Here is a 13,306-nt window from a genome sequence, read left to right on the forward strand (position 1 = left end):
CGTCCTACCAGCCACAGATGTGATATGGCTGTGGCACCTTAATAAGCAATTAGAATATGCTGCAACACAAATACGGTAAAGTAGTCGTTAGGCCGGAATGGTTTCTTCTAACTTCACATTTTAGGCGTCAACCCTTTTTTTTATTATACAAATATACAACAAAAATCACAGCCGCTGGTAGCTGCTACCAGCGTCTTTGATTTTATTCAATAAAACATTGTACAATTTTTGTAGGAAGGAAACAATAAAATATCCTCCTTACTGAAAATGAAAGGTATAATTGGATATTAATTAGCAATACTTGTATCATATCTTTTAGGAATATTACCACTGGAGCTCGAAGACTGAAATAAATTGAGCTTAACTATACACAGCCATGAGGTTACTTTTTTTCCTCTGTGCAATCTCCACATATCGGTTCACTGGTAAGTAATGTAACAATATTATATTGAAATTTGTGGAGCACACTTTCTTTCGACTTTTTTATTGCCTGTAATGAACCAACAATGTTTTTCACTGCATGCGTACCTTTCAGTCTACGTGTTTTTAGGCAAAAACAAAATAAAGAGCTGTGTTTTTTGACAGAAGATGAGTTGTGGATTATGATTATAATGCAATTAAATGCAAAGGTGAAAGCGAGCTGGACAAGAATGACAAAAATAATCACTTGAGAAGGGGAAGAAGAGGGACAATGGACAAACATAAATCTCCAAACACAGCTAGGTGGCTGATCGCGCACCAGTCACCTAGCTGTGTTTGGAGATTTATGTTTGTCCATTGTCCCTATTCTTCCCCTTCTCCAGGAATTATTTTCTTCATTGTAGCCAAGTAGTTTTCTTTAAAGGGGTACTCCACCGATTTTTTGAGCTACCTCAACTAACTATATTTTCTGACTCCCCGGCTTTTACTCTCTCCGGTATGCTATTTAGAATCGCGAAATTCATAATAGTTATTGCGAAATCGGCAAATGAAAATGATGCAAAAACCAACATTTAAATATACGCGCGCTTTTCAGGGCCGTGACGTCAGTGGCAGGCAGGCTTGCCAGTCGAGCAAGCAGCCAAAAAATAGAATATGCCGATCATTTGTTCCGTGCTGGAGCGCGGGTACTGCAGCGAGCTTCCCAAGCATTCATTTGACACCATGAAACTGCTTCGAATCAGTTTAAAACGAAATCTACAGCCCAAAGAGTGAACCCCTGCCTTCCACTGGCGTCACTTTTTCATTGTTGCCAGTAGAGACTTCGAGCTTGAAAAACACGGTGAGGACCAAAACTGTAAATTCAATAACTTCGCGAAAAAACAATATTTTGACCTAATATTTGGGATACTATTTTCGCGATGTTTGTTGGTTAGTTTAGCAAAATTTCAAGCAAATCGGAGACAATGAAAAAATCGGTGGAGTAGCCCTTTAAGTGCTTCCTCCATTGTGATAACCATACTTTTATGACACATTTTTGCTTTGTTTTTTTCGCTTTTAGATGCTTGTCTTGGTATTTAAAATCAATATATTTTTCTACGTTTAATTCTTTTTTTAATGCTTTGCCAAGTTTGCAATGATAAATTTTTTTTTACAATAATTATACTATTTTAATTTTACTGCTTTTAGTGAATATCTTACACTTTGTGACAAGTGATTGCGAATGGTGCTTCTTTTATTGCGCGTAATATTTATACGCCATGTTTGATTTATTTTGCATACTTTTGTACAAAATAAACTACTACAACCTAGCTGTTGAGGTTTGTTGTTGACAAGATTCCGGCCAATTAAATTTAAAAATAAGCATATGACCCTTGCTAATTGATGATTTTTTTTTGTTATATATAACAAAATGGTATTTCATGCTCTTCTCGCCATAGTAGCTACTTAACTGGTCACTTTCTGACCGCCACTTCGGTTGCTCCGAGGAAAAGAAAAGCTCCGGCCTACGGATCCCCAGGTGGCGGTTTCGAATTTCGGGCGAGGTGCCCGCAATATGACGGAGGCATATTGTGGAGATGGTCCTGTGTAACCGAGCTTTCAGTTGCACGTCAAAAGGTCCTCAGGTACTCAAAATTATTCCTCAGACCTCCGCTGGGGCGTGGCAGATGCCCTTCGTTGATTTGGCACGTAAAACCTACAAATGTAACTTAATTTTCTGGCGGTCGGCGTGCGTAATAGTCATAGTTCCGCCATGTGTACATGTGTATATTTCGTTTTTGTCCAGCCCGCAGATATATAAAATTGTTATTCATTGCATAAAAGAGGCAATACCATTTTTTTGTACCTTTGAAAAATTGCATTCTTGTCAGGAGCAAATCTCACAAATCCCTTCAATCCTATCGAGGGTAAAAACGCTGAAAAAAAACTTACAGAGCATCTTTCAGATAATTTGAGGGTGCGTTTACTTATGATGCATATCTTCAAGGTGATCGGCCCTTCATTTATGTTTTAAGACCCTCACTCAGTAATTATAATATACTTTTATTATAATCCGTAAACTTGAGTGCATGAAATTCACATAACTCCTTGAGACCGATACAGACGGACGATACTCATAAATACGCCAGCTGCTGAGTTTGTGGAAACGTGAATTTTCGTTCACTGTTTAGCAATATGAAGCATCGGGTCGCGGGATATGCCAAAAAAGATCTGGTGCTCACGTGATAGATCTGAGGACAAATAGACTAAATAGGCAGAAAGATAAAGATAATTAATGATTTTCTTCACAAGAGTCCGATGCACTACTCCTTACTGCAAAAATAAATTTATAGAGATATAATGATATTTCTAATCACACATACATATGGCGCGAAGGACAGACGAACATTCTGATACAACGATGTCTCGTTAATATGGACAACTCCGTTCTCCCCAAAAATCGTCCGAAATGTGAGTTGTCTATAATAACGAGACAAAATGCATATATTTCCCCATTTCGTCCCCGATTATGGTGTCCAAATAGCAGGGTATCTATAATAACTGGGTTCATATAAACGAGACATGACTGTAATCCTAACATAAAATGCACCTGGGCATCAGCTTGCATGAACTCGAAACTTCGCGAAATACCGGCTCGGGAGGCTAGCGTTATATTCGGGTTGGCGTGCTTCATTTTGGCCCTCACTCAACAACTCTGTGCTTTATCAGTCATGCGCTCTAACATTTTATTAGGATTCCGTATATCAACCCGAGAGTTCTATATATTCGCCTCGTAATTCGATCGGCGCGATTCACCTGGTGAAAAACAGAACTGCACTTTGTTTGGCACTTACTTGAAGGAAAACAAATGATACGCGCGCGAGGCCAAAAACTGAGGGAGGCGACAAGGCAGTGGTCGCGCTCAGGAATCAACTGCCAAACCTCGTGCTATCTACCCTTGCCCGTACTCTGTGCCCTTAGTGTGAATGCTCTCTCTCCACCCGCATTGAGGACAGAAGGAATCACCACGTGCCTCATACAGAACCATGGATAAACGAAGGCACGCTTCCCCTAATTTTAATCTGGGTTTTGAGGTCAATACTGCACAACTTCACAACTTAGACATCTACTTTTGCTAGTGTTGCTAAAATCGTATTTCATCAGAAAACTTAACAATTGCCTGGTGACGCCATCGCACTATATGCTAGTGGTAATTGAGATTTTGTCTTGCTGAGAAAATCAAATCAGGTGGTGCAAAATGCACGCTGCAGAAGGTCCGCGCTCAGTGCAAACCGTGCATTTGAGAGACAGAAACTATCCTTGCTTTGTGCAGTGTCATGAGGAACGGTGCCAGCGTCTGGCACCACGAAAACGGGATTTCTGAAGATTATTTTTGCAAAGGAAGCTGCTTCTATGGCCAAGCTTTCTGGTCTGCGCCAAATATGTGTGCAGAGGAACCTTTAAGGAACAGTATGTTTTACAGCGAAGCGGTTTGTGGCTAGGGTTCCGTGGATTTTTCATGTGCGTCAACAAAAACTCAGGTCCCGAGTTGGGTGCAAAATCGCTTCATTCTATAAAAAAAGCTCATACGGATCATCACTCGGATATCTATGTTCAGTAGATTAGTTATCAATAGGCACTAATTTCAAGAACAGTAGACTCTCAGGTAGATAAGAAAGGTTTCTCAAAGATTTGCCGTTGTGCGACCCGCGTCGGTCATGTCCACGCTCGCACCACCCTCTCTCAGTCGTCGTTCCAAGTGCTTGCGTGCTTAGTTTCCCTTTCCTCCGCTCTCCCGGGGTGGCGGTCCCATCGCGCGTCTACTTTCCGCCGGAAGGCGGTCCCGTCGCGCGTGTCTAGTTTTGCTCCGGCTCCTCGGGGCGGGTCTGTGTTATGTGCTAAACAGCTTCGCTGGCCATACACCTTCACAAAGTGGAATGGCTTATGATTTTTGTTTTCTAACCCCCCCCCCCCCCCCCCTCTTTCTTTTTAAATTTTAGTTGCTCCTCCAAAGAATACTTTTTATTCCTGAAGGACTCCCTCCTCCGTTTGGGGGTGCTAATTCAACAAATATACTTGTCACCTGTTAACAACGATCCCCCATGGGTCTTATCTTGCACCCCCAAACTGAAGTTTAGACAACATACGGAGGTGCTCTAAGCTTGGGGAAGAACTTGAGAACGACACTGCTTTGAGGCTTAGAGCGGCTGGCAACATTCAGTTGTCCGTCTGAGGTCACTGGGATCTTTCTTTCCAGGTATCCCTCCCGTACAAAGTTGTAGTTCTATGTAACGTCAGATAAATAAGTCACATTTGTCATTTCAATGCTTCTATTCTCGGGGATGACTATCTGAAGCAGTTCAGCAACAAAGAAAGCATGTTTGGGTGCCTCAGTATGTGTACGTATAAAATGGTTCGTGCAACAATTTTTGTACTTTCAGTAAATGCCGCTAAGAACTATCCCTGACGTTGATAACTTGCAACAACCCATTATTTTTCATCTCCGCTCAGTGACAGACGCAGAAAAAAAGAGAGAAAAAAGAAACAGCGTCTCGAACTCAACTCCAATTAGAATAGACGAACACGTGAACTAACGCTAATTATATACCGTCACTGCTCATTATAGTCATGCGCTGGGGTTCAAAAAGCATAGGGCATGGGCTGAGCGCCAGAAATTGCTAGAGTTCGGCTATTCTCTTCTTTAATTGAACACGAGCCATTACGCGGATGTTTGGCGATGTTGATTATTCTGAACCCGAGCACTCAACTCGGGCTCATGACAATCGAGTACGTTAGGGTGCAACATGACTTGCGGTACGAAGTCGTGATGTCATGTGACGTCACGGTGCCAAGAACGGAAATAAATCTAATGACGTTCTGAATTTAAATCGACTTGACGCAGTGAGTCACGGGGCTACGTGGCGTGATATTACTTGACTGCACGTCTTGACGTCACGTGATCACGTACACTATATTTGTATACAATCTCCAAGGATACCCGGTTGCAAGGGTTAGTTGTTACAAATACCTAAACGTAACCGCCTCGCACGATCTACGTCGGGAACCCATATTAATAATATTGCAAAAGGCGAATTCTAAATTATGATACTTACCGCGGTCCTTGAAGTTAAGCTCAGATAATACAAAACTTATGACATTCAAAACACTTATACGTCCATTGAAGGAATGTGCATGTTAAATCCGGGATCATCAAAATATGCAAGACGTGCATAAATAGGAAAAAAAAAAAAATTCAGCGGCTTACTTTAGGGTTTATTTATTCCAAACATCGTTGATTGGACTCTCCAACGGTACTGTACTCGAAAGCTAATTTTTCGATATTCAAGAATCAGCATAAGAAAAGTAAAGGTTGAAATTGCTTTACATTATACTAAACAACTTTCTGCAGATAGAAAAAAAACAAAACAGCTTACCTCATTTCTGATGTATTCAGAATTACTCGCAACAAATATGGCCATACCATTCGTTTGCCTAATGCTTCAAAGACTGTTTTAAATATTACCTTTCCCCCTTAAATATCGGCGACTGCAACTCGTTTCTAGAAGATGCTGTCTCGTGTCTTTCGCTTGAATTGTTCTCTTTATGCCTTGCGTCTTACGACGAATCTTATTACCCGTGAAGTGAAAAAAGAGGAAAAAAACATTTTTTGTGTATTTTAATATTGAGTGCGCTTTGCTTCTGCGATTGTGCTATACCAGCTTATCGTTCAGTAAAATATAACGTGATTTATTGTATTTGTTCCGGCACTTTTGCCAGCCCGTCTGAAACTCTGTTAACACATTTTATTGTGTTTTCCTTTTTTGTATTTTGCCAGAAAGTGTATATTCGTATTTCTTTCATAGTCCCATGAGGTATACACAGTATTTTGAAATAAATAAATAAATACATTTTTGTTAGAGTTTTTGGTGCTTAGTAAAGTGTTCCTGTTCTATTTCTAGGAGCGTCGCCATCACCAGATACCAGACTGGACGACTTTTTTGCCGAAGTCATTCTCAAAACTCAGTATGAATTGACAAGACGCAATCCGAATGGTCGAAAAATATTTCTGCCTAGTTCTCTTGAGGATGACAATGGCGTCCGTGTATCTATCGGAAGAGACATCTACGCCATCATCTTTGGATTAGACTACAAGTTCCAAAAAAATGGACGGTGTATCACAAAGGTCGAGCAAGCCAAACATACGCTTCAGTGTCCTGTCACATTTAGTTGGATTCGCATAGTGCTTCCTCGCGCAGTCGATGAAACGACGCAATACGTAGTTCGTGCTAAAATTACAGGAAGAGTGGTCCTTGAGGAAAGATCGGGTTTGTATTTTGTTCTCCTATCTACCTGTAACAATATTAGCTGCGGTTGGGGAAGGCAATAATTTGCCGGATTTCACATTGCATGAACGCTGTACCAAATAGGAAAAAAAAAGGTCAGTTAATTCCTCGTAGCTGTATTCGACCACACTCTTGATTTATTCAACAGAGCTACTAAATGTTTCCAGAGTACCGATACGCCCAACCTGTTTTCAGATTCGTGTGGCATCACTGTAAAATCACGGCCATTGGCACACCGCGATCAACGGCAAACGGCGCCTGTTTGCAAGTTGGCAAAGGGGAAGCCGTTCTCCTTTGGAGGCCTGATTTGAGCTACTTAATATGCAGGGTGTTTCCGAGCTCGATTTCTGCTCAAAACATTTATTATATATAAACCACTAAACTGAGCGCAATTAAAGTTTTTGCGAAGGTCTGTTTAGGTGGCGAATATATCGTACTCATTTTTTACAAGCTTACTAGGTTTTTATAAAAAAGCTTAGGCCTAAAAACCTTTTTTTTCTCCCATGCACAGATGGCAAAACATAAAGCAAAACCGAGAAAGGTACTTTGAGATGAACACCCGAAAGCAGATCCCAGAAGTCCGAGTATGTCTGGCACCGTTTGTGCATGGCAGCAACCATGGGCGTACCAACCGGAAGGGCAAGGGGGGCGCTTGCGCCCTCTCAGAGTGGAAAATGAGGCGTGTGTTTTCCGCCCGCCCCCCCCCCCCCCCCCCCCCCCCCGGCCCTGAAACAGCCGCCACTGAGCAGAGGAAACAGTGGCCGGCGGCGCCCAAAAAGTATAAAAGGCGCCGCCCCCTGTCCCTTGGGGAGGGGGGGGGGGGGGGGTTCTGGCATGCCCCCCCCCCCCCCCCCCCCCGCTCAAAAAAAAAATTTGGTACGCCACTGGCAGCCTCCACAAGACGGGTTTGTCGTTTTCCTCCCTGTGCATAAGGAAAAAAAAAGACGGGATTTCTCAGGCTTAAATCCTTCTCCGGAGACACTTATAAAATTGTAGTATTATAAATACATAACCTAAAGGCATCGTCGTGATAAGTTACCAATGCACTCAAATCAATATTTTGTTTCTACGAAGAGTCGAAAGACTTAGTGAAAACCATAACGAGTACAGAGAGCCTTAGTGAAAGCCATCACGAGTATAGAGAACCTTACTGAAAATCATCACGTGCTGACAGACCGTAATTCATCATCGTGCTCGTAAATGTTTCACATATTTTGTTTTTGTTTTTTTAGCCCAGTTTGAATATAATCAAAGATCATCTAATCAGAAAACCAGATTGGCTGGAGTATATTGTTCTAGTAGAAGCTATGAAATTTGATATCTTGGAACACTGAGCGAATCGAGCTAATAATATCATCACGACAGCATGCACTTGGAGCATTCTACATCCGTTCAGCCGCTCTCCTTCCACACTCTTCTTCTTAAACCTTAGAGAGATCTTGTGAGCCGTTTCTTTGTATTAGCGCTTATGTCGTTGAAGAGCAAAGCATATGTTATTTCCGGAAGCAGAAATTCCTATCACCTCTCGTCCTTTTAATATTTCTTTCTGTTGGAAGGACGAAGGTACAAAAGGAGCCCCACGACACTGTAGCATACAATCGGTTGATTGCGAGATACGTAAAGTGTCACCGATACTTTCCAAAGGGACATATGCTGAAAACAAAATGTGGCAAAAAGATATTTTATTTCTTGCCGCGTGCTGATGCAACAAATCTAGCGAAGCCGTGGTGCTGAAGATTTTAGTCCCCTAGCCGGAGCTCAGCGCGAGGCACAGAAGGCACACGAGATGTGCGACAGGTTTCGGCTAGTTTGCGATCAATCAGTGAGAAAATGAATCCCTGATAAGCTCTGACGCAACAATCGCGTTCATTGTGTGAGTCGCGTTGACCTTCAGTTAGCGTGATAAAACAAAATCAGCATAACAGCCACGGTGCCTGGAACGGGTCTCCGACCGCTGTGTTCTCCCGAAGTGGCAATGAATGACGCCGCCAAAGCCGCAGTGTCATGCTGTCGCTGGTCGCGATCCTGGCGGTGTCCCAGCAGCGGTGATGGATGTGGCAGATGCCCGTTCTGCCGCAGTTTCGCTCTCCAGGTTGACAATCCTTGGAAGCTTCGGAAGCCAAGGGTTGGGACGCTGCGACAACAGCGACACTCGTGTTTACTCACGCAGTTTGCCGGGACTTCAACGACCAACCGGCAGGACAGCATGACACTCCGGCACTCCTTTGACGTTATCAGGAAAACAATCGAGGTACCACTTTTTTTGGACAATGTGGGAAACGAGCCACACGGAAAGGCGCTCCAGGAACCATACTACAGCGTAGTTTTCAGGGGGCCTTGGCTGGTGGCGGTGGAAATGCAATAAATGTTGTTTTGAGTATCTTTATGAGATAGGAGTTCAGGATGCCATTAGCATAGATTTATATTTTATTAAGCATTAACGCCCAGATTGCTTAGAAAGTGAGATAGAAAATTATTGATGCAAAAGGGCCTTCAAAATAACACTGAGTCGTGCGAAGGTTCCATTAAGAAAATAATTCAGGCTTCTAAAAGCTCGACGTTTGTCAGTAGAAGCGCTGCTAAACCATTTACTTTCTTGCGTATGTGACATGACATTGCTGCAAAGTCTGAAAATTGTTGAACTGTTCTGGCCTAATTGCTATCCGTTGATGTCGTTTCTAATAAAACTCAGATAAGGATGTCCTGGGAACCTTCAAGGTGGCGCACAACGTTTCTTTGAAATTTGTTTTGCTCGTTGTTTTTCAAGTTTTGATATGCGTCTGAAATTTTTTCGTCATCGACTCGGTATTTTTTCGGAACAAATTAGCTAGAATAAGCAACGTTTTTGACGATATAAAAAAAACGATTGAAGCAAAACAAACTAATATTTGAAAATACGCCCGAATAAAATAACGAAACGTAGAATGATTCTAAAGTCGTCGTCACTTGGTTTGCCTAATCAATCATTGGAATGTTTAGTTGGGCGAAATTGGAAGAGGTCATCGATTGGGTTGAATACAACCGGGATAGACTTCGCCGATTACTGTTAAATTCTTTCAATTTTAAAGTTGAATAAAAAAGTAATTTGCACTTGTTTTAAGATAAAAATGCCTTTCCCTATTCCCGGACTTCGGATATTTTTTTAAAATTAAGGTGCATGCTCTTGGCGCAGCAGAAGTTGTGGGATTTCTCCCAACAGTTAAGTGAAAGCGAGACCAATTACCTAATTTTTGACATGATATGGTACACAAACGTATGTCCGTGGCTCAGCCAGCTTATGACTCAGCTAAATAAAACGGAGACTGTAAACACGAAAAGAGCGGATACCTCCGTTGTTTGACCAGCTTATTACTCCCGGAGAAGTGTGCAATTGTAAAATAGAAAAAGCAACGAAATAATACATATATTGCCGCGCGCGCAGCTGGCCAAGTAGGCAGCGCGCGCGTGGCCTAACGGTTATCGCGCTTTCCTCTCACGCAGAAGGCCAGGGTTCGATTCCTGGCCGCGGCTGTACATTTTTGTTGACTCTGTAATGTGATGTTCTGGTGAATTCGAGAACCGTCTTGGTGATTCGGGGTTAGAATGTTCTGTGCGCCGAACCTTCTACGCCGAACGATCCAAAAACCACAGGGTACAGGGATTCCTCTGTTTCGTTCCAGCGTTCGACTCTGCTCCTACGCCGACTTCGACGCTCTGCTGTTATCTTTTGTCTCACTTTTATTTTCTTTTAGGCACAAGTTCGCCCTATTAAACGTTTAGTTTCTTTAGTTATTATCGCCTCATCACTTGTTATTCGTGACAATATATATATATATATATATATATATATATATATATATATATATATATTTTTTTTTTTTTAATATTTCACAGGCCGCAAAAAAATTTGTATATAATTTCTTTTAAAAGAGGTCCCTCTGCTTGTAAATAAACTGGCAGATAAATATATACCCGGAAAATGCAAGAAAAAAAGTGTCATTACAAGTTGGAAAAAATCATGTCTATTATTCATCGCTCTCCCATAAACTAAATTATGTCTCATTATGCAAATTCCTTGGTGTTGATATTTGAGAAATATTGTCGTTGAATCATCATATCCCCAACATCCACGCAAGCTCACAAAAATGATTAGATTTCTTAAGGCGGAGTCTACGTATAGCCCCCGTTGCAACACACTTACTGGCGTACAGAATAATCATTGTAAGATATCTAATCTAGAATAAGCAAGTATTATATGGTATGCACATCACGATGATCTAAATTTTAAACTCGAATCCCTTCTAAATAAAGTAACCCGGTACATATATACGAGCAGAATTTACGTCTTAAAAACTAGTATTGGTCTCAGTTCATTTGCCTCCAGGGGCAAAATTAACCGCATGTGTTTATTTATTAAAATTTACTACAGCACTTCAGACTTCAAGAATACATTATTTCATACTGCTCATTATATTTCCTCTCGAACAGATAACTCGCGGAAGCTTCAGCAATTCCGATCCTATAATTATTCCATCCTATTTTCTCCTCTATTACTGTGTATTTTAGAATAGAATAACCTACCCGATCAAATTGTAATCAACATAAATCGTGAAGCGTTAAACAAAATTATGCGAATTGATTTATTTTGAATATCTCTTAATCACTTCGTATTATTTTCATGGTTATTTGTTATGTCGTGTTTCAAACTAAATTTCGTATAAATCATATCAGCTTGGTGTCTTTTTTGTGTGTGTCGCTATGACCAGTGATATCATGTTTATACTACCATTTTTATTATATCCTGTGTTTTGCAGCGAAGCTGTTTCATGCTAGGGTAATAATAATAATAATAATTGGGGTTGTGTTGATATTTATACAGCCTGTAGTTGGTCAGCCATTTCAAAGTTGTGACGAGTCACTCGCTGTAGACGAGCAATTTAGCCAGTGAAGTACAACCGCTATCCTGGGGTCTTTAAGGTGCACCACGCAGTAAGGATACACGACCGCACGCTGGTACGATGATCATCCAGATCGAAACGGGCAGGTGTGGAGATTGAATCCAGGATATGCGCTAGGGCCTGGAACAAAATGCGTCCTCACATGTCGACAGAAAACTCCCCATTAGTTGTGGCTAGTATGAATAAATAAAAACAAAAAGAGGGGTCAAGTATGAGTAAATAAATACAAATAGAGAGAGCATCCAGCGTGAGTCATCCTTCCTTGGCATTGGCATTATTAGATACTGAGGTATCATCTTTTGTTACCCTTGTTATCATCCCTAGGCATCGTCCTCGAGGTCCTTCAAGGAGTAGTCCTTGAGGTCGTCTGAGAGATCATCCTAGTCGTCGTTTTCGAGGTCGACCTTGAGGTCGTCCTAGACTTTGTCCTCGATGTCGTCATAGAAGTCGTCCTCGAGGTCGCTTGAGAAGTCGTCCAAGAGGTCGTCCTCTAGGCGCCGACATGGAAGTCATCCTTAAGATCGTCCTAAACGGCGCCCTTGAAGTCGTCCTTGAGGTCTTTCTTGAGGTCATCCTTGAAGTCGTCCTAGACACCGTCCTCTGGGCATCATCCTCGGGGTCGTCTTAAAAGTCGTCCTTGAGGTCGTCCCAGACGTTGTCCTCTAGGCATCGTCCTAGACATCGAAAAGATAACAGCTTCGCTGGTCCTCCATCTTCACGTGAAGTGGAAAGGCTCTACAATTTTTTTTCAACCCCTCGCCTAATCCGTCCCCAAAAAACGCCTTCTAGGTAAATACATCAAATGATATATTTAGCTTCACTAGAGACTTAAAAAATTCAATTCTGACGGTCTTGCTACCATTAGGACGAGAAAGTGTCTTTAGTTTTTTTTTTAGATAATACTTTGTATCTGCCCTTTTACAAATTAAACACTCCTTATATTTCAGGCATTCCTAACATGAGATATAAACGATTTTCGAGGAGCGGGACAACGTACCTGATGTTCGATTCCAACTACAATCCCGTTCCATCTCCGGACAAATACAGCCTTAAAACGGGAAATCTTTTGAACCTCCGAGGAATTCTGGAGTCAAGATTGAGGACTTTCCTTGGTGACAATGAACAATTGAGTGATTGCATTAACACCGCTTTGAGAGCAGTTAAAAATCCCCCGGATTTGAGAAGTTAATAATACTTTTCCTGCAATAAAAAATGCTCACGCTAAGCGTAATATTTCTTGTCTTCTAATCTACTATGATGATTTTAGATGAGTGAAAAATATTAATAAATACGCAATAATTTATTCCGTTAACTGAAGAGCGTGTTCGTAACATGACTGTCAACAGAAATCATAAAACAAACTCGGGACAAGGAACGACGTTTGCTTTATTCTTTCTGTTGCCAGTTAATTTATTCCAGATTTCTGAAACCTTTTCATTTTGTTGTCGCGGTGCATATCGTGTACAGAGTGCCACTCAATTAAAAAAAAAATATTTAGATCGCCGGCAATTCTATTCTTTTTTACTGAGCTAGAAATATTTGATCAACAATAATATAGTTTTTACAAGCAAATTAGCAGAAGCTTTTCTCGCAAGCATTATAAACCTGCTTTAGAAACTCAGCTGT

General features: G+C 41.3%; 1 protein-coding gene across 1 annotated transcript; it reads left to right on the forward strand.

Moving 5' to 3' along the window:
• Positions 1–376: 376 nt before the first annotated feature.
• On the forward strand, positions 377–12,869 carry LOC120849163. Its single transcript, XM_040221316.1, has 3 exons — positions 377–425; positions 6,360–6,725; positions 12,628–12,869. Exons 1-3 carry the CDS (start codon positions 377–379, stop codon positions 12,867–12,869), a joined length of 657 nt encoding a protein of 218 aa, XP_040077250.1.
• Positions 12,870–13,306: the final 437 nt, after the last annotated feature.

The sequence above is a fragment of the Ixodes scapularis genome, unplaced genomic scaffold, assembly GCF_016920785.2.
Source record: "Ixodes scapularis isolate PalLabHiFi unplaced genomic scaffold, ASM1692078v2 PGA_scaffold11__112_contigs__length_91849675, whole genome shotgun sequence".
NCBI lineage: Eukaryota > Metazoa > Arthropoda > Arachnida > Ixodida > Ixodidae > Ixodes > Ixodes scapularis.

What these genes read in the sequence shown, in the direction of transcription:
- LOC120849163 (XM_040221316.1), top strand. Translation starts at nt 377, where the DNA reads ATGAGGTTACTTTTTTTCCTCTGTGCAATCTCCACATATCGGTTCACT. An exon ending in CTCCACATATCGGTTCACTG is followed by an intron (nt 426 to 6,359) that starts GTAAGTAATGTA and finishes TTCTATTTCTAG; the next exon opens with GAGCGTCGCCATCACCAGAT. An exon ending in GGTCCTTGAGGAAAGATCGG is followed by an intron (nt 6,726 to 12,627) that starts GTTTGTATTTTG and finishes CTTATATTTCAG; the next exon opens with GCATTCCTAACATGAGATAT.